Source organism: Rhamphochromis sp. 'chilingali' (assembly GCF_963969265.1).
Source record: "Rhamphochromis sp. 'chilingali' genome assembly, chromosome: 19".
Classification (NCBI taxonomy): domain Eukaryota; kingdom Metazoa; phylum Chordata; class Actinopteri; order Cichliformes; family Cichlidae; genus Rhamphochromis; species Rhamphochromis sp. 'chilingali'.
This window is the reverse complement of record NC_137946.1, coordinates 16,243,470-16,265,791: the sequence shown is the minus strand read 5'-3', so window position 1 is coordinate 16,265,791 and position 22,322 is coordinate 16,243,470. Positions and strand designations below refer to the sequence as shown.

The window sequence follows — 22,322 nt, the reverse complement described above, 5'->3', positions numbered from 1 at the left end:
CGTCAGATACACAACAAAGCACATTTTTTTGCAGAACATGCAAGCGGCCGTCGTTATTGTCATATTTGTCGGACTAAGATGCTCTTAAATCTGGGAGTAATCTGGGTCCTAAACTCCATATGCTTCAGGTCAAACAACACTGCAGCATCACTTAGAGTTAAAAACTGTCTAAATTATTTCATCTTTAATAAAACGATCAGCATTGCTGCTTTACCAGGTGTAACTATAAAGTTTAACTTCCAGGCATCCATGAAAACAAAAGTTATTACATTTAACGGAGTTAGAAGTTAGCAGGAAGCTAGCGGAAGTTAGCTCGCTAGTTTCGCTAGTTACCTAAGCATGATATTGCATGTTCTGACTGAGAGATTTCTGAAAAAAATCAAACGTACAGCTCTGCTATCACTTCCAACATAAATGAAGACAGGAAACTAAACAGCAGTGACGTTTGTAGGGTTACTGAAGTTGGGCTAGCTGGTATATAATGATGTGCTACGTGATCGCTAGCGACACAGCTATGTTAGCATAACATAAACAGTGAAGCTGGAGGACGAACACTAACACTTTTCCACTTATAAAAGTTAACGTGAAGGTTCTTCATGGTTAGAGACAAATGCAATCGCATGGCAGGATGCTGTAAACGGACCAAACTTCAGTCAGGAGAACAACTGAGATAATCCATCCACAATACGAGGTTAGTCATTAATATACTGCAACAACATGGGAATAGAGCAGCTGCCAGAGAATTCAACATTAATGAATCAATGGTACAGAAGTGGAGGAAGCAAGAAGAATGAGTTTAATAAAGTTTGATTTATCTGACTGCTTTGTTTCGCTTAATGTGCCTTATAATCCCGTGCACCTTATGGTCCGAAAAATGCGTACTGCACCTCTTTTTAACTTCAGTGGATATTATACATGGTTATGCTCAGGATATGTCAGCCCATTTCTACTGGAAATGCCTTTTGGTTAAACTTTCAGCAAGGAATTTGCATTTGCACTGTTACATTTTTATAAAGCTTTAATGTACATAAAAACCAGCTTCTTGTTTAAGTGAAAATAAATGGAAGGTTGTCTTTTTGCGCTAGTAATGTTGTGGAGTTGTATTTTGTCTCGCATCAATTATATCGTCGGTTATATCGTTATCGCAAATTTTCAAATATATATCGTGATAAATATTTTTGGCCATATCGCCCTGCTCTAGTTATCAGTAAAGGATATTACCTTTAGCTCTAAATACCTTATGATCGACCTTAATTCTCAAACGCTTAAAGGAAATGCATATATATTTATGTGTTGATCAGCATAGTAAGCACTGTAATCACACACCACCACAGAAATTTGTGGAAACAGTGAAATCCAATTTCCCTATTTTCCATGTATCAGAAATTGAGCTCTTTTCTGCGTGTTCAAAACTCAGCTTTATAGAGAGAGGGTGTAAAGCTGTACAGCCTATAGCCACCCAAGGGGAACGTGACTGTACACGATGAACAATGCACTTGATCTGCTTTTATTCAGTCTGGAGGAAAATCCATCAAATACTTTTCTGAGTCAACCCACACGCACTTATTCGCACACCACCGTTCTTAGCTGTTGTGGCACTCTTACTTTAGATACTTCAAAACTAAGCAATTTGCATTAAAAAAAAAAAGAGGCGCATTAAAAATCACATGTATAATATTAACACATGCTTATCGCTAAATTGTGCCTCTGCCGAGCAGCGGCTGTTGTTGGGATTACGTATGCAGTTTGCGCCTTCAAACAAATGGGAAACATAAAACAGGAGGACCTTTAAACTGTGGCAATAAACCTTACAAGAGGCGGTGAGACGGACAAGGCAAGAGTCAGTCAATGGCATTGACTGACAGAACTTTCAGTCACTCAGCCAGAGGCAGACTTATTGCTCATTGACAGTGGAAGGGCAGACACCACACATTTAAAACACTCATTATGGGAAAGGCCAGTGATTAACATTTTCTGTAAATAGTAATGGCCTTGTCTGCGGTCACAGCCTTGTCACACACAGACATACAAAGCATACTATTTGTCAGCCTACAGTTTTTCCTTTGATTGATGTGATGATATTTGGGGTTTTATGTTTTCAAGGGAAGTGTAGTAGTGAATAAAAACCACAGGAAAAACTGTGGAATTGTTCTTTGATTGCACATTGATGTGTTTTTATGTATTTTCTAATTCTGTGAGCATCAAAATCAAAATTCCTCTCTGCCTCATTGTATTTGTTTTGCAGCAGAGTCAGTGTTTTATGACCTGGAAAAACCAAAGAAACAAAACTAATGGTGAAAAATTATGTCTCTTATAATTTGGTTTGACCTAGCAGTGAAGCAGGGAATGACCCAGTGGTTAGAAAAAAAAAATCCACCCACCCATGTGCCAGCACGAATCTTCTGTGATGTACCGTCGAGCATGTCGCTGCTTGGTGAATCTCTGTAGTCTGCTCTCTAATCTCCCTGCAGGTGGGAAAGCTAGGGGGGCGGGTGATTTCCAATAAGGCATACTAATATTATTGTTGTATAATGACACCCTGCTGCGCATGAATTAGTTCTGCCATCGCTGTGATCTCCGTTTTCCATCCTTCAGGTGTGCCAGAGAAGCCAGAGATCGATGGCCTGACAAAGCCCGCCATGGAGGGAGACCACATCACTCTGACCTGCATCACCCAGGGCAGCAAGCCCGCCGCTGACCTGCGCTGGTTCAGGAATGAAAAGGAGGTCAAAGGTGTGTAACGTCATACCTGCGTTTACACGTGCATCACATCTATGGGTACTGTGGCTAGAAAACATGCCATCATGCAAGCAATTCTAAAAATGCCAATCAGAGTTGGTGAATAAAAAAAAGCACGTTTGCTTTTGTAGTCACCAAAAACAGGCTGATGATTCATTCGCTTTTGTTCAAAGATTCTGTTATTTTAAAACATGATCAACTTATTTTATAAAATCTAAAATTTAGGCTGTTCTCTGTAAATTAAAGTAAAACAAAATGTTACTTTTTTATAAATGAAACTATTTTGTTACTTTCTTTGTATTCCGTACCTATTAGCTGTGCTCTAATAGCATCACTTTCTGTAATTGGTATCTGCTGATTTACTGATATTTTAATACTCCCCAGTTAGCCCCACAGTGATCTCTTTGGAAAGCCGTCTCGCTGTGTTGTCAGATACAAAAAATATTGGCTATCACATTTCACAATGGCTCGTGATTGTGCTTTGTGATAAACAAACGGAGCAGAAATGTGGCAGAAAGTACTCATTTGTATTTCACAATGGATTTAAAATTGGTATTTTCTTTTTCATAAAACTATTGCCATAAAACTGCTGCTTTGGATGTCTCTACAGTGTATTCTTGTTCCGAACAAGTTGTTTCTAATAGAGCAGATTCAGCATGTGTCCTCTGGCCTGAGACCAATACATTAACCTCCCTTGTTATTAGAGGGCTGTTCTAAATCTCACTGACTGGACTACATACCTCATTTCCACCCTGCTCCCGCTCTGTTCTACTTGATGAACCGTCCGCTTTGTAATTGAACGAGACAGCGAGAGTGGGAGAGAGAAGGAAGGAGGGGAGAGGAGAGAGAAAACTGATAAAAGAGATTTGGACATGAAATGATGAAATAAAGTTTTTCAGGGAGAGGAGGAACAGATGCAGTTGTGTATCAAATAAAGTATATAACCCAGTTGGACAGACTGTCACAGATCATCACAGCTGAAGAACTCTTACAAAGGTTTCTCTGTTGATTCAGAAGGCAGATTAAAGTCAGATATCAAAATGCAAATTGCCTTTTTTCTAATTTAAATGACTGCTGAATTGGATTGAAAATCACACATTGACTTTTTAACTGCCAGAAAACAATGCAAATTTCTAGGAAGACGCTGTCAAAATCTTTGTATAACCCAACAGATCACTGAAACCTAATAAGAATAACAAGCAGGCAGGTGTTACACATTCTGAATACCCAATTAAATGTAGCAGAATAGGCTTTATGAGAAGGATTTGGGATGCGCGAGACAGAAACTCCCCAACATTAATTTCCCTCCTAATACAAAGGATTAATAAAGCACATAAAATGTTTTTTTGCCAATGCAAAGATAATTTTTTGTCTTATTAACTCTGCATTTTAATACTTTTATTTCGGCTGTCGCAGACTAAATTAGTTATGTCTGTCATGTCTCTGGCACATATTTCTTCTTGTAACTAAATGGGATGTTTTTTCTTTATGTATGTTTTTTAAAATTACTTTATCAATAGATGCTTCTGCTTCTGCTGAGACACCTTATAAATCACCTGGTAAAGTGCAGAGCATGCTAACTTCTTTAATTATTATAATATTTAACATAAACATTTAAAGTAAAATCACATTCTTTCAATTAATGTTGTTGTTGGGTTTTTTCTTTTTACTCTTTTGTAATTTTACCCACTACACTTAGTATTTCTTTTGTTCCCCTTCCAAAGAACAAGCATATAGCATATAACAGATTACAAACTAATTAGCAGGCTGAGTATTTTTTCCTTGCAGGCTTATTGTGTCTCTACGGGTGATTATTGCTACTCCCAGTGGCCAACTACTGAGAGAAGAGCTCCCTGTAAGGCACTGGTAGCCAGGACATTATGTTCTTTTAATTTACCACAGAAACAGGTAGTCAGTGATATCCTCTGTGGCTTAAAGTAGAGAAAATCTCAAGAGGATATGCTCTCTCATTAAGGTCAGATGCTATAATTTGCTGCTGAACATGGGCAACCGCTGTCTTTATTTCAATGCTTTAATAACTGTATAACAATATATTGTTTGATGTAGTTGTTTCTAAAATGTGCCTCGGAGCCGCCGTTTATAAAGCAGAACCTTGAGACAAAATATAAATGTCAGATTAGAAATTTGTTGTCAGACCCGCAGTTGGACTCGTCAAGAATTTCAATCCCAAAGGATGTTTGGCCTACGCTGAATTTACTGAAAAGCTCCCTGAGTTTCTGCCGCTACACCCTTTCCACCCGTGTTTAAGTCCAGACAGCTCAGACTGCTATCTGGCTTTAGGATTTTCTATGGTGCAGACATGCTCTCAGATAAGACTAAATCAATGCTGGTTTTCTACACAGTTTTAAGCAGATATCATGTTTATCTTTCATTTTAATTACTTTGATGATGAGATTGAATCTGTGTCATCACTTTTGTTCGGAAATGCTCAGAACGAGGTCTCTCCTAAAACGAGCTTTGTTAATCTCGCACACTGGATCTGAGCAAAGCGATTTACCAACACCTGAAAAAGTCACCTCTAACCAAACAAATTCATGAATAGTAAATAGAAAACTTTGAAGAGTGCTGGTCTCAAAGGGGAAAAAACATGGATCCCTTATAATAATCTGTCTTCCTTGACAAGTACGTGTCGGTCCATAAAGAACTGTTTCATAAAAAGCTGACAGATTTCAATGTTTTGAAAATGTTATGTTTTGTAAAGATAACATAAAAAGTGTTCCAAGTTAAACTTTTTAGTTTAAACAGCATGGTTGTCTTTTTTTGTTTTCGGTTTTTTAATTAGATGCCTGCAGTGTAGTTGCTTTCTGCAATTTATTTATCAGACATATTCAGGACATGTTTGGTTCAGGGAAAAGCCAGCGCTCAACAATATGATTGACACAGGCACATTTACATATTTAGTTCTGCTTTGTCAATCACTAAAGCATGTCTGCCACTAACTGGACCATTTCTTGTACAAATAAGAAGGTGTGAATGGACCCAGTCGGTCTAACTTGTTATATATGACACCTTGTTATATAAGACACTGAAAGGCTGCTGCCATTCACAAAACATTACAATATATTTATTTCCTTTTATATATACAGTGGGGCAAAAAAGTATTTAGTCAGCCACCGATTGTGCAAGTTCCCCCACCTAAAATGATGACAGAGGTCAGTAATTTGCACCAGAGGTACACTTCAACTGTGAGAGACAGAATGTGAAAAAAAAAATCCATGAATCCACATGGTAGGATTTGTAAAGAATTTATTCGTAAATCAGGGTGGAAAATAAGTATTTGGTCAATAACAAAAATACAACTCAATACTTTGTAACATAACCTTTGTTGGCAATAACAGAGGTCAAACGTTTACTATAGGTCTTTACCAGGTTTGCACACACAGTAGCTGGTATTTTGGCCCATTCCTCAATGCAGATCTTCTCGAGAGCAGTGATGTTTTGGGGCTGTCGCCGAGCAACACGGACTTTCAACTCCCGCCACAGATTTTCTATGGGGTTGAGGTCTGGAGACTGGCTAGGCCACTCCAGGACTTTCAAATGCTTCTTACGGAGCCACTCCTTTGTTGCCCGGGCGGTGTGTTTTGGATCATTGTCATGTTGGAAGACCCAGCCTCGTTTCATCTTCAAAGTTCTCACTGATGGAAGGAGGTTTTGGCTCAAAATCTCACGATACATGGCCCCATTCATTCTGTCCTTAACACGGATCAGTCGTCCTGTCCCCTTGGCAGAAAAACAGCCCCATAGCATGATGTTTCCACCCCCATGCTTCACAGTAGGTATGGTGTTCTTGGGATGCAACTCAGTATTCTTCTTCCTCCAAACACGACGAGTTGAGTTTATACCAAAAAGTTCTACTTTGGTTTCATCTGACCACATGACATTCTCCCAATCCTCTGCTGTATCATCCATGTGCTCTCTGGCAAACTTCAGACGGGCCTGGACATGCACTGGCTTCAGCAGCAGAACACGTCTGGCACTGCGGGATTTGATTCCCTGCCGTTGTAGTGTGTTACTGATGGTGACCTTTGTTACTTTGGTCCCAGCTCTCTGCAGGTCATTCACCAGGTCCCCCCGTGTGGTTCTGGGATCTTTGCTCACCGTTCCCATGATCATTTTGACCCCACGGGATGAGATCTTGCATGGAGCCCCAGATCGAGGGAGATTATCAGTGGTCTTGTATGTCTTCCATTTTCTGATGATTGCTCCCACAGTTGATTTTTTCACACCAAGCTGCTTGCCTATTGTAGATTCACTCTTCCCAGTCTGGTGCAGGTCTACAATACTTTTCCTGGTGTCCTTCAAAAGCTCTTTGGTCTTGGCCATGGCGGAGTTTGGAGTCTGATTGTTTGAGGCTGTGGACAGGTGTCTTTTATACAGATGATGAGTTCAAACAGGTGCCATTCATACAGGTAACGAGTGGGGGACAGAAAAGCTTCTTACAGAAGACGCTACAGGTCTGTGAGAGCCAGAGATTTTCCTTGTTTGAGGTGACCAAATACTTATTTTCCACCCTGATTTACGAATAAATTCTTTACAAATCCTACCATGTGGATTCATGGATTTTTTTTTCACATTCTGTCTCTCACAGTTGAAGTGTACCTCTGGTGCAAATTACGGACCTCTGTCATCATTTTAAGTGGGGGAACTTGCACAATCGGTGGCTGACTAAATACTTTTTTGCCCCACTGTATATAAAGAAACCGTGTTGCATTTAAATGGTTAAAATGAAATGAAACCAATAGTATGCGTCTGATGGCTGGTGGTCTGGGATGTCCTCCAAAATAACAGACTAAAAAGAAAAAAAGCACCTAAAAGCAAGCAAATAGAAAACAGCATGTGTTAATACACGATGTATCTATGCACGTGTAGGTGGATTGGAGTGCACTTCAAGTGTTCATCATCCTGACAGGATCAGGGTGTGTTCAATGTGAAAAGCCATCTGATTGTGAGCGACCATGCTGGGAATAAATGACAATTGTGACATATTGGTGTGGGATCTGGGGGAATAGAGAAGATTATATTACTGGCAGAGCCACTGGAGCAGTCCATCACCCATTCGCATGCAGTTAACAGACACCCTATGCTAAATGTGGGTGTGTACATCTTTGTATACGTGCGCGCCTGCATGAGCAAAACAGACAGATGGAGCAGACAGCGTGCATGTAAGGACATAAGCTTGTGTGTGTGGAACAGAATCCAATATTCTTATTTCTCAGTCTCTTTGTCCCTCAGATCCCCTCAGTCCCCACCCAGTAATGATATATTTCTATCTCAGTTACACACCATAACCCAGAGAGACCTCTTCCAATATCACCACATGTAGAAGTTGTTTACACACCGCTGAACCAGGGGGAGCTGTGTGGAGACCAAGCAAGGCAGAGATGAAATGAATATTTATTTCAAATAAGGGTGGGGATGTTCTCTATCAGACTAGCATTATCATACTCTCTGACCTAAACTGTAGAGGTTATTGCTCCATCATGTAACGCAATAGCTCTATTCCAAGGGGGCTTAAGGGGGAAAAAAACACAGAGATTTGATTCAAATTCGTTTGCAGTCGCATCCCTATTCAGTTGTCAAACTTGTTAGTGAAGGACAAGGTCTGAACACTATTTAAGGTCATTGTGACCTCACATTTTGCTACACTATCACTCAAATACTACTGACTGTATTCATTTATGGTTAATTGGCCAGAATTTGGTGCTACTCACTATTCGAACATTCGAATGGGGTTGAAGAGGTGAAGGGAAAGAGGAAAAAATGTGAACACTGTGAACATCCCACTATGAATCAAGTTCAAAAATTTAAAGAAGTTTTGCAGTTAAAAGAAAAAAATACACTTTTCAGCTGCTTGGGCAGTGTTAGACAGCTTTGCACAATACATAAAAAAGTCTGCATTGGGACTACATTTATACTATCCAGCTCCCCGGGGTGCTGCGGATCAATGACCATTAAAGATGTAATTTCAAGATGGCTCCTGCAAGTCACGGTGACATGAATAAAAGATGCGTTAGATGCACACACAAAAATACCTCTTTACCCTCTCTATCCTGTTACATGTGCACAACAAAGTACTTGCAAACACGCACATCTGACATATGATCTGTGGAAATCTGTTTCTATATTAATCAGCATTAAGATACAGGACTCAAATGGACAAACAAGATGTTCCACCTTTTTTGTTACTTTTACAATGAGTTTGAAAAAAAAATGAGTTTTTTTTTTCAAAGCTTTGAAAAACAATATGTTAAGAATAAAGGGCGTAAGTGCAAAAGGTATATCCGACTCATCCTGTGAGTTTGAGGTTAACAGATTTAGACTTGCGCACAGAAGAAGAGATCATATTGCTACGCCCACTGTCTGTGCCCATTAAAAGCCACGTCCTAAAGGTGGAGCACCTGTCCATTTTTTTTAAATGTCAAGACACTGAGACTGACCAGACCGCTCCTTCTAGAGTGAAAAACCGTCTTCACAAATCCGCAGTACACGCTTCTTCGCTGTGAATGCTCAGGGAGTTTCATGTCAGAAAGGACATTATGATACTGGTCTGCCAGGCAGTGATAGGAAGTCTCCTAACATTTAACAGTGCTCCCCCCGGTTGTAGTCACACGTCAGTTAAGCACAGAGTCTAGCTGGTAAGGCAGATCAGTCAGGGGAAGATGCTTACAGACAGCCAACAGACAAGCTCCCTGAACGCTGCACAGTAGCAGGAATAAGCGAGAAGATGGTGGACAGCACGATATATCATCTCCACACCTCGCTAGAGCGGGAGCTTGCTGCATATTCTTGCTCTTGTTAAAGTTTACTCATCCTTATTGTTATGCAGCTCATCTGGCAGGCAAAGGGAACAGCATACATAGGTGCTAATCTGCCAATATTTTCTGGTAATATTGTGTATTTCAGCGAATTTAAATTTAAAATAGTGTTTAGTCTCGCATATATTTTGATTATTCTCACTCTCACCCGTAAAAGATTTGATATTGTTCTTGCTTGTGCAAGTTGCTTTAATTCTCAGATGGGATGCAGCTCAGGGTATGTTGCGTCAGCCCTCGGGCCCCTGCCGCCAGGATTAGTCAGGTCTGGCACTGTTGCTCATGATTCCTCCACAACCCCAGCAGACCTCCTCGGTCTCTCTTGTCGGTCCCTCTATGTTCTCTTCTTCGGCTTCAACTCTCTCCTGTGAAATCGCTTAAAGGGGTCAGATTCTCTCATTGTACGCCTGTCATTTCCATTTCTAATCCTCTGAGGCTCTGTCTTGGCTCACACCATTGATACAGAGCCATGAGCACCCACCCACAAAACAACCGCATTTGTAGCCAAATACTACCAGGCTATTTGCGGAAAAGAGGTACCACAGGTGCATATGGCAGCATAGTGCCATTTTTTTCTCCTTTTTTATTATATCGGGTCTACAGAGTGTGTTTGTAATGAGAATAAATAACAAATGAATATGATTTTTAAATAAAAGCTAAAATTTGCTACAGTATTTTTTCACATTATTTCCAGTTATCCCTCCATTTGCTACTGCTTATTTGGGTCACGGTGTCAGCAATCTAATCCGAGATGCCATTGCTACCCTTTTCCCAACCACCAGCCACCTCCAGCTCTTCTGAGGGGACACCAAGGCTTTCCCATGCAAGGCAAAAGAAATAATCTCGCAGGGTCAGTTCCAGGGTGTCTTTCTGACATGCCAAAACCACCTCAACTGGCTCATTTTAATGCTGAGGAGCAGCAGCTCTACGCTAAGCCCCCTTCTGAATGACTGAGCTCCTCACCTTATATCTAAGGATGAGCCCAGACACCTTTCAAAAGAAGCTCATTTCTGCTGCTTGTATCTGAGATGTTATTCTTCCAGTCACTACCCACAGTTCATAGCCATATGTGAAGTTAGGTAAGAACGTTTAACAGTGATGCTTCGCCTTCACCTTCAGGTCAGTGGATGTTGTGTTCACTGCAGTTTTTTCCTCTACAGAATTATTTTTTCTGTCAGTTAAAAAATGCTTTCTGGTTTTATTTCCTTTTTAACATTACATATACATGTAAAAAAAAAAATTGCTGAATCTTTTGCAACTTTTCTTACTCAAGCCACTGAATATAATATGTCTGTCATGTAACAGTTTTTCTTTCTTCTTCGATTGACACGCGAGAGCTTTAATGGCACGTCAATGGCAGCTGCTCTTTTCAGCTGTGTTTAAAATGTGATAAGATACTGTATTTATGGACCAATTACATCAACTCTTATCCAAACACTTCCACACACACACTTTTGTGCATGCTGATTGCTGCTCTTTATTGATGAAGTCTTACTTGGTGTTGGACAACTGTGATTATGTTCTCGAAGTGGATCTCGGAAGACTCGGGAATTATAATGTTAATGAAATTAAACTTTGAGCGAGCATGTCAGTTTCTGTGCTCTCATCCTGAATCACACGCAAGCAATCAGAGACCATTTAAAATTCCATGACAAAAAAAAAGGAATCCACACTCTTAAATTAAACGGCCAAATTATACACTAGAGAAAGTCGTTTTTTGAGTCTTTCCAGCAGTTTTATTTCAATGCAAGCATATTTACAATCAAAGAACTTCAAAAATAGAATTACAATATAAAACTCAGATATAGTAATATTATAAGATAACTAACTAACTTGCTGAAAGTCTACTGTGAAAAATAGAACATTAGGAGCATCGCCAAGTGCGCATTACAATGATTGAAGTACTTAAATTTGTGTCTTTAGCAGCCTTTCTGTGTGTATAATCAGACTGCATAATTCAAGATGATACCTTCAGTTTATTCAGTCATCACAATCTTTTGATTTACATAAAAATTGTTTTTATAAAATAAAAACACTGTAACTTCTTATCCTCTTTGGAAATGTGCTGTAAAATACCATCATGTCCATATGGACCAAAATCTCAGAGGAATGTTTCCATGACCTTGTTGAATCAGCGATGCTGAGCGATAGAAATATATATTATACTCACCAGCCACTTCGTTAGCTACGCCCATTTAACTACTCTTTAAAACAAATATTGAATCAGCAAATCATATAGCAGCATCTCAGTGCATTTAGGCATGTAGACATGGTCAACAAGTTCAAACCAAGCATCAGAATGAGGACAAAAGGTTTAAGTGACTTTGAATGTGCTTTGGTTATTTGTGCCAGATGGGCTGGTCTGACTTTTTCAGAACCTCCTGATCTACTGGGATTTTCCTGCACATATGGACCATAATCTCTAAGGAATGACTCCAGCATCCCGTTGAATCTATACCACAAAGAATTAAGGCAGTTTTGAAGCACTTCAGTCCAACACACTGACACAAATACACAAGATCGTTCTTTTACTCTTTAATTATGAACACAAAGCCAACAACACAAAGCAAACTTGAAATCAGCCCAGAGAAACTTCAAAGCAAATTCTGCTTCAATTCTACTGTAACTGAAACATGTATAAGTAGAAATAGAGGCTCCACTATTACAAGTCTGATTGTTCATCGCTGCCTTACTGATGAAGTTCAGGCTTTAAGATCACGCTGGGTTCTTTGCCAGTTTTCTGTTAGCATGCTGTCCACACAGATGTTTGCAAAGTGCAGATTCTTTGCCCTGGATTCAGTTTGCACTTTACCAACATACTCTTGTCTTCCCGTGGCACAAAAATAAAAGAAATGTTTGTACATCCATTCCTCAAAAGGTACAGACCACTCCATGTTCCTCCTCTCTGCGCACAGACTGAAATCAGCTGACTGTAGCACAAGTGAACAAGAAGAAAAAGACGTTTGACTTTTTTTTTCTTCCTATCCACCCATCTTGCAGATATCTGAAGGACCTTTTTTAATTATGATGTGATTATTGAACTTACTACAAATTACCAAAAAATCAAAAAGAGCAAAAACAGATATAGCATGTTTGAATTTTTAAAAGGGCATTTCTTTAGAAGGAACCTTCTAGTGTTGCAGAAAGGAGGAGAAAGACAGGTTGGACTCGTGTGTTGACAAAGAGGCAGGGAGTATCAGTTCATTAGGAGCTGCCATAAGTAATAGAAATGGAAAGAAAATGTTTGCACTCCTAAAATAAACTATTGATACTACAAGTTATTTGTAATTTATTTTAGCCGTCATTTTTTTCCTCTGTCATCTCCTGTATCTTCTTTGTGAAATGCAGCCATTTTCTCTCTCCCCCGTTGTTCGCATAGATGTTGCTAACACTGCAGACCTGTCAGTCATTCATCTCTAGGGGAGGCGGGCTCATTGCCTCAGTTGGGGGAAGTGGCTGAGCAGAATAGTTGATTGGCAGAATTGAGAGAGAGAGGAGACAGTAGGGTGGAGAGGCTTGGAAAGTGGAGCAGATGAGCACAGAGGAAAGAAAGATGTGGAGCGTAAACAGTCTCTTTAGGAGGTACAAACAAAGGCGGTCAGCATGAGAGGTACGGTACATACAATACACTTATGATATATATAAAAACTGAAAAAGAAGGACATATTTTTTGACAAAGCAGGGCAACATCTCAATGCAGAGATAAGCCTGGAGTGTTGAATACATTATAGGAGGGAATTCTTTTCTTGTTTGAAAAGAAACTCTGAGTAGGATGTAGCGACTTGATATGATTTTTAAAAACTGGCCGCTGGCATAATGTAAACAGACCAAACACCTTTTGTTGACGACTGGCTGTAGAGATTTTACTGAGAAAAAGAAGGTTTTAAAATAACTCCTTGGAGGTGGATATGTTTAGATAATTATCATCAAGTAAGACAGCCAGTAAGTAAAAAAAACAAAAAAAACAACAACCTAGTGGCGTTGAATTGTGAAAGGCTGTTGAGTTAAGTGGGAGATATGTGGTCTGAAAGAGGATGCTAATTTGTATTGCATAATGCATATATAACAGCTCCCAAGTTTTTAGGAACACGTATACCTTATTTTCCAGTGGCAGCACAAACATTCTGAGAAAATGTTTGTGACTAATGTCATCATCTGCTCTCAGTTCTGGTGTCTAATTTCTCTAAACACTAGCTATTTCCTGATATATTCTGGTTTTAGGTGAGATCCCTTTAAGAGGGTGCTAAAGTTTCAGCGCAGTAGTAATTTTCTTAAACTTTAGGTTTCTAGAAAAGGTAACAAAAACATTAGGAGGAAGAAGAATTAGAAGCATTAGAAGTTACTACTTCTGTGATGTAACTGTGGTCATGTAGAGTTCACAGAGAACCACTGATCTACTAGGTCAGGGTACTCAAGGACAGCTTGACAGAGAAAGGGAAAGTCTGTGGTTCAGAAGTCTCATTTTCCACTTTGAAGGACATCTCTGCCTTTGAGGTACTTTGCTTTTAGAGAGGAAGGTTTATCACTAACTGATAGCATTTCAAGGGCTCTGATATGGCAGTCATAAACTTGAGGGCAGGTTATAACCTGTGAATCAAACACATTTAGTTTATCAAAAGACTACAGTGTCAGAGAAGAAATGATGGAATGTGGAATATTCCAAATTTAAGCTGGTTGTAGGATTTTTCCACTATCTTTGCGGTGTCTGGGATATTGGTGGTCACAGGGAGATGCAACAACTGATTGCTTAGGATAGCAGGTGTTGCTGGGATATCTCTGAGAACAAATTGTACTGATAAAGAGAACTGTGCATAATGACACTTTGCTAACAGGCTAATTTAATCACTGCCAATTACTGTCTGGTTTCCACTGGTAATGTTTTTTGAAGTAGTTGTCAGGCAGATGAATCAGACCAAAAGGTCGGATAGATATGAAGTGCATGAAAGTGTTGATTTGTACAAGCTGAGTGGGAGCACATGCAGAGATGACAGGTGAGGCCACACGTAATCAGAAATGTTAACAGTGTAAATATATGCATTCAAAGAGCCACAACTTAAAGTTGAGGCAGCTGCGTTTCATTTTAACACTGCCTGCAGCAAAATCCAGGTTGAATTCGTACTGAGGTAGCCTAGATATGCAACAAAGTGAACTTACAGTACAATAACAGTAAAAGAGCTACAATAGGGTAGCTTCAAATCTATTGTAATCTTTTGCAGCATGTAACTGGAGAATAGTAAGATGATTGTAACATTACTAGAGCATGTTGTAGCTTTAAATACAAGCAGCTCTTATAATACATTTCTTAGTGCTTAGTAAGAGCTCTGTTTGCATATTTTGTATATTGGATTGATTGGCTGTTAGCATTAGCCATATTCTTGGCTAATGCTAACTCAATATTCAGTCACCAGCAAATGCAGTAATGCAAATTTGGATAATTTGATATGTAAAATATGTATTCTATTCTATAAATTAATAAAGAGAACACTTGAAATTGTTGTAGAAGAGAGGTTTTTTTTTCTTAAAACAAAGGATTTTTTTTTACCTATATTGCAAAACTAAGACAATCACAACAATGTGACGGGTCAGTGCAATGTTGATCCTGTACATTGGTTGAGTTTAAAAAACAAGTTAATCACCCTATTCATATGGAAAAATGATCCTTGCTCTTAAACTAGTGAAATGTGACCCGTTTCAGGTATACCTGTAATGAAAATCACTATGAAGGTACATTAAAATTTTAGGCACTAATTGTTTTGCATGATAGGCATGTGTTCTGTATGAATCGAAGACTAGGGTGGAATCTGCCAGTGGTTGTAACACATTGGTTCGTAGCTATCTCACCTTATAAGATAAATGTGCTGCAACCGTGACAGAATGCAATTCTCTCCCAAGGTGCCAAAGAGGTGAATGCAAGTGGGAAGACATTTACAGTACGGAGCTCTCTACAGCTGCAAGTGGACAGAAATGATGATGGAGTGGCCTACACCTGCAGAGTGGACCACGTGGCACTCACACAAGCACCACAGCAGGCCACTGAAGTACTGGAGGTCCACTGTGAGTGTAGACGCAAAGTACAGCACTCAAACACATATATGAAGTGTACACATGAGCATAATGGATAACAGAAAATTCAAACCAATAAAAGGCAGTAACTACTGTAAATAGCCATGGTAATGGGAGCTTTTATGGCTGTTGAACCCAGTTAGAGAACATTTCAACTAATGAGGCCTCCATCATTGTATGTAAATGCACTATTTCAGAGCTGATTTTCTGTGATCTTGCATTTATAATTTTACATTTAGGCACTAGTATTTTATTCAGTCAGTATCCCTTGGTCTGGGCAAAAATGTACTGTCCAATTGTCCAAATATATTTATAATATTTATATCACCCCCTGGGATTGTATGTGTGTGTGATCCAAATGCTGTGTTTTGAGGGTTCTGTTCATTATCCACTACCTTGGATGTTGTTCCTGGAATCTGCTGGAGCTACTTTTCTAGTTTCGGGTTTATAGCTCCCATTGCTCCTATTATCACTGGGACTACTTTGGACTTTACCTTTCAGATCCTTCAGCTCCTGATACTTCTCTGTTTTTACATGCTACTTCTTCTTGATCTTGTTGTCTGCCACATCTATCAGAACTTCAGTCTTCTTCTGCTTGTCAGCCACAACTATCACCTGGTTTGTTGGCCAGCAGCTTGTCTGTCTGGAAGTAGAAGAACCACAGGAATTTACCCCCTTTGTTCTACTCTGACATTGGGACTTGGGGACTTTTAGTCCATATGCAGCACAGATGTTCTTTGTGGTTGTTCCTTGGTTGTTGTTGGATCTTCCAACAAGCTGTTGCCAGCTTGGATCTTACACCCTGTGCTATGTGTTGGATAGTCTCCAGGGGCCCTTTGCAAAGTCAGCAACTTGGGTCCTGTGGTAGACTCCTGTTATATGGATCTAGTGCTTAAGGCCTGCTCTTGTGCTGCCGCTACACCGTCCTTTACGCTGTCCTTTTCTATCAACCAGTAGGGTTTCCTGATGTCAGCCAGTTACACATGTGGGAGCTTGGTTGTCTAGGATAATTCCTCTTCCTGTTCCTCATCACCATCCACCTGCCTGAGGCATGCTTAGAGAAGCTCATCTCAGGGGAATATATATATGTATCCCATTTATGTCAAGAAAATGTGAAAACAATGTTTTATATTTTCTTCCCTCAATTTCAGCCGTCTCTCTGTTTGTCTTAGATGCTCCTCGTGTGGAGATCACCCATTCCCTTGAAGTCCCTCAGGAGGGTCAGTACTTGAAGTTGGAGTGTGTCTCCAAAGGAAACCCTTCGTAAGTCTCTAAAAATTTTCATTAATTGATTGACATCATGCTTTCATATAGTGTTTTATAGATTAGACCTAGATGCAGCATGCTTTCTTTCTCTTACATATTCTCTTACCTTTTAGGCCAGATCCTGTGATGTGGACAAAGGATGGAAGTGAACTTCCTGACCTGGACAGGATGATTGTAGAAGGAAGAGAGCTTACCTTTACGTCTCTTAACAAGACAGACAATGGGACCTACCGCTGTGAAGCTAGCAACCACCTAGGGACCAGCAGTGCTCAATATGTACTCTACGTCTATGGTGAGTTCAGGGGAAGCACTGAAATATGGATAATTGCATTTCATGACACAATATAAAAAAGTAAGTCAGTCAGTTACTAATATGACACCACTGGGGGAAAAAAGCTTCAAGAGGAAAACTTGGTTTCCAACAAAGCTATGTAAAAATTGTGAAAAGTATGAACCTCATAGGCATGAGTACAAAACACCATTCAAAAAATACAGGATTATAATACCTCCTGATCTGCATACTGTATCAATGCTAATAGTGATTAGTGGTACCATCCCTCACAGGGAGAATAAGGGCCCCAGGTGACACAAATGCCACCAACGCCTTTCCTTAAATAAACCTGTGTCCCAGATACACACGCACACACACACACAACACACTAGGAGGGAAATGTGTGAGAGAGGCAAAATTTAGTGCTGCGTTGTCAGGAATATCACCAGGAAGGATAAGTAATTCCTAGTAACGCCAGAGGAGGTGGAGGATAAAGGGACTCAGTGTCAGGGAAAACAGATAGTTCTTCCTCTCTTCCGCTTCTTCACTGCCATTTGTCTCTTGGCATTAAGTAATAATGCTTTAAAAAATAGCAAAGCAGTAAAACATCTCTTTTCACTGTGTTATAGAAACAGTGCGTGATCATTAAAAAACAGGTCGTTCTGACATTAAGAAGTGGAGATGAAGAAAAACATAGCATTAATAATATTACATGAGCTCTTTTATTTAAAAACAGAAAGTAATGAAAAATCTAATTACAAACTTTTGAGTATAAAACCGAGCTACCCGAGTAACACAGGTTACTATGAATAGGTCATAAAGGGCTGTGGAAACCTCAAGAGTGATGAATGACAGAACAAAATGAAATACTCGTTCATGCAATTAGATTTATTTAATGAGAGTGCGATGAACGTATAAGCCATTCAGCCTTTCTCTAAGTAAATGCTGTAAATTTTGAAATATAACGCAAGTCCACGCAAGCAGATGTTCGGGGATGTAAAAGGCAATACAAAATATGCTTATTTTATGCAGAATGCCATGTGACAAAATCAAGGTAAGGATTAGGTATAGAAACCTTACATCTTTCTAATTACTCATATCACTGAAATTTAAACTTAGTACGCACACGCAGTATCTGCTGAGACAAGGTTACTGCAAAGATGCAAATGAGTTTCATTTGCTATATATATTCTGTCTGTCAGATTTTTGCAGATAATTGCTGATGCTTTTAAAATACCGTTGGTGTAGAGTATATCGCTCAGGTATTTAGTTAAAGATCCCTTCTTTGAGTTCAAAGCCACAAAATAGGATGAGTGAAGACTGATTATGTATACCATCAAAAATGTATGATACCTTTCAGCTTCAAATTCAAATCCTGTCCATAGGTTTTATTAAAGGAGGCGATTCTGAAACAGTGCTGTTAGAGACCTTTAGATTTTTTTTAACCTCTTTCATTCCATCAAACATTTCTTTTACTAGTTGATTAATTGTTTGAGCTGTAAAATTATCAGGAAATCCCTTTCACTGTTTGCTAAAAGCACCAGGAGATGTCTTTACATTTTTGTCTTTGTTTAAACTCCAAAAGTGCTGAATTCTTGAAAATTCTATGATTAATTAAGCAATTAGCTGTGGCTCTTATTTAATTAGTGGATTGCTCACACTTGTCATGGCGCGCCACCGCACCTAACAATTTCTTCTGAAGCTGCAGCAAGAATAACCAATGCATGTAATGACAGTGATGTTATTAAACTGACAAATTCTCTGCCAGAAAAAAGACAATTGGGTGCGGGAGGGTCAAAAAGTCCTATTCAGATTCATTACTTGTTCTCTTGAAATGGCACCCAGTCTGTTCCTATCCTTCATTAGTGATTATCACACCTTTTAGCCTTTCACAATTGCCTCCATAATTCTTGGAAAATACCTTTTTAATGGTTCTCGAACAAGGGGACATTTTCTCTCTTCCCTCTTTCCCGAAGACATGCAGTTAGCTGCTTAGTGAGTCACGCTCAGGCTGAAATGTCACCAAGACACAGAGGACAGTTGGCCCAGAGAAAGACTACGAGAGCCAATTAAAAGCTTCTGGATCACCATAAAATGCAGAGTGACATAAACATAAAAGCCAAGGTGGTAATGTAACCTCATTAACTTTGTCACCCAATGTTTCGCTCTCACTTTTTTCTGTAGCTTTAACATGTGACAGTGAGAAACGATCAGTTTTACTATTATCCTGTAGCGAGAAGCCAAAATTCAACACGGAAATGAGAGCTTAACCGATTTTTTTTTTAATCCATTTGTCAGATTACGTTTTCAAATCATCAGCTGTCTTCCCTCTCACATGTTGAAAGGTTGCTAGTGCAGGGTCCATCTCCAGAGACAGTCGCCAGCATTAGCAGATTTAAGGTTAATTCTGCTCTTTTGCTAAACAAATTGCCTTCACAATTCAAAGACAGAATACTTGAAATCAGAGTTGACGGACAAAATGTAGAAGATTGGGACTCTTAACATCGCTGATCATTTCAGAATCAGTGAGAAAGCCTTACTGGCCCACTAAAACAGGAACAGTAATGCACTCAACTCATGTATGTTGTTAAGGGCATCACATTTCATTATACTGGAAAAGGCATGCTTTCTTGTGCTGTGATCTTATGTTATATGCTTGGAATTGTGTCATAATTTTCCCTTTGTGTTTCCCATCACTGTATATAGTTTTTTTTTCTTTGTGTTCTTTTAACGTATCTAACTTTCCCCATGTGAATTCATTTTGCTGTTGTTGTATTTTGTGTATATGTGTTTATCTGTGCCCTCCACCAGACGCCCCCACCACCCTGCCTCCACCCACCACTCCCCCCCTACATCCCATCACTCCAGATCCTACCGCACTATTAGGCTCCCACGCCTCAGACCCCACAGTCACTGGCAACAGAGGTACAGTACCACCCCACGCATCTCCACAGCATGCTACAGCATAGTCTAACTTCCCTCTCACTTCCATATCTCCTCTGTTACTTCTTTGCTACTTCTCTACCTCAGGCATTCATATTCTTATTTCTTGTGGACATAAAACATGTGAAGACACTTATCGGTCATCCTACCCAATTATTGCCTTTAATTTTTGCTACTTAAACTATTTTCTCAGCTGAAGGACTGTAAACATTTTCTTTTTTATGAGCAATGATATATTTTTTTACACTGGGACAGACTTTTCTGAGTTTCAGAGAAACTCCAGGTGTTCAAATACTCTGTGTGCTGTCCCCTTGGAATTGCAAAGACTCCAGCACTTCTGTGCCCTGAAACCTCAAAGAAGCAAATGTCATGTCCAACTGAAAATGTCTGGCCACTGGAGATATCTCATCATGCCTTCTAATGCTGTGTTAACTCTTAGAGAATCCTAACTTGACATAGTCCCTTTGCCACTAAGGCTGCATATTTGGTGTTTTTAAAGTGGTCCCTGTACAGAACTAAGGCTTTTTTATTGTTCATCTTATGCCCTTAAACATAGATAAGACAGAGCTAATTTCATCATGCTTGTAAGCAGGCCAGCTCCAGTAAGCATATAGCAAGCTTCATTAAACTTTGTGCGTCCAATCATGCATGAACATAGGCGGGCTTAATGCTGCATTTGATAGCAACTGGGAACTAAGAATTTCCTGACTCTATTGAAAACAAACAATACTTTTACACTTAGTAAATCGGATACTGTTTCTGAACACTGACTCTGCATTTTCCACACATAAAATCTTTCTCATATTGCTTTTAATGGAGTAAAACTGTGACTTTTGCTTCTTTTTGGCTTTTGTGTTACTTTAGATGAGTAAACTACACTACATTCATGACCTTTTTTGTTTTCTGTAGAGGAAAAGGAAACAAAGAAAAGGTTGGGGTAGCCATGTTTTGTTTTTGCCAGTTTGTGCACTAACTTGGCAGAGGTTGAAAATGTTTTCATTTTGGCGTCCGTATTCTCACATACGAGGTAGATCAAATGCAGCATAAGGCCACGCTTCCCTTATCCCTGTGTACAACGGGGGACGGCAGCATCCTGTTCCAGCTCTAATGCGGCTGCCAGAGCCGATCGCTCCCACTCAAGACAATGCTTGCGATTCCACCAGACATGCTGCAGCCCGTTTCAGCAGCGTCTCAGAAGCAGATTACAGCTACTGATGACACAAGGCCCTGCAGCAAAGGGCTGGCATAACAATCTCCTCCTGCTAGCTTTTGGCTGAGTTTTCCACAGAAGTTTTCACTTTGCTCTCTGCCTTTCAAAAACAAGGGCAGCAGCAACCAGCCAAGGTTGCAAGCCACATGAATTATAATGCACTGAGTGGTGAGTCCCAGGTTCAATTCCAGCTTGACATTTGCAGCTCGTCGATCTCACGAGTAACATGATGTGATAATTAACAAAGTTAGTTGATTTTGACAGACTTAATTACCACTCGCGGCATCATAGGCTGCTGTTGCCACTCCTCAGTATACGATGCATACTCTTGCTTCAAAAGGAGTCAGTCCCACTTGAGGTCCTCTAGCACGTCCAGCTGAACTTGTTCAAAGAAGCCAGTTGAGTTTTTTTTCTTGTTATTTATTTTTTTTAGTTCTTTGGTTGTTTTCTGACCAAGAGCCCTACTGTATTTTTTATGTTTTTCCTTTTATTTTAGGAACAAAGTCTATTTGCATTGGCTAATTACACTGTGCTTTTCCTGAGGCCATACAGATCTAAGCAATACAAAAGAAAAGAAAGGCAAGAGAAAAGGAAAGAAAACAGAAAGAAGAGGAAAAAATAAAACCAAGGATCGGTGTGTAGCAGCTAATTGTAGTGTATTTTATACGACAGTTCTTCCTCTCGTCCATGAAATCTGATCTAAATTGTTTAATAAACTCTGTCCGTACTTTCCAGTAATCATCAAACATGTCCACCCTGAGTCTCAAATGAAATGTCAGTTTTTCCATTACAAAAATATCATGTATCACATTAAATCAGTCTTCTCCGTTGAGGCGCTCAGCCCTATACAACAGGGAGGTGACCCTCAGGCGGACACAGAAAATGCTGAAAGGAATCGCATATCCCACCTGTCTAGGGAAAGCATCAGGATCCTTCAGGAGGACACGGCTATGGAAAAGGATGTTTCGGCACCCCTGCGACACATAACTGGCAGTAA

General features: G+C 39.7%; 1 protein-coding gene across 3 annotated transcripts in view; it reads left to right on the top strand.

Annotated features, from left to right (window-relative positions):
• The window catches only part of cadm2a (cell adhesion molecule 2a), a 239,743-nt gene that overhangs the window by 196,160 nt on the left and 21,261 nt on the right, over positions 1-22,322 (top strand). For 2 of the 3 annotated variants that reach the window (XM_080867472.1, XM_080867471.1), the window contains 5 exons: positions 2,596-2,733; positions 15,465-15,626; positions 16,808-16,898; positions 17,015-17,193; positions 19,984-20,097. In XM_080867472.1, coding sequence (XP_080723598.1) covers positions 2,596-2,733; positions 15,465-15,626; positions 16,808-16,898; positions 17,015-17,193; positions 19,984-20,097 — 684 coding nt within the window. The remainder of the gene's footprint in view (positions 1-2,595; positions 2,734-15,464; positions 15,627-16,807; positions 16,899-17,014; positions 17,194-19,983; positions 20,098-22,322) is intronic. The other variant, XM_080867473.1, reaches the window with a different exon arrangement.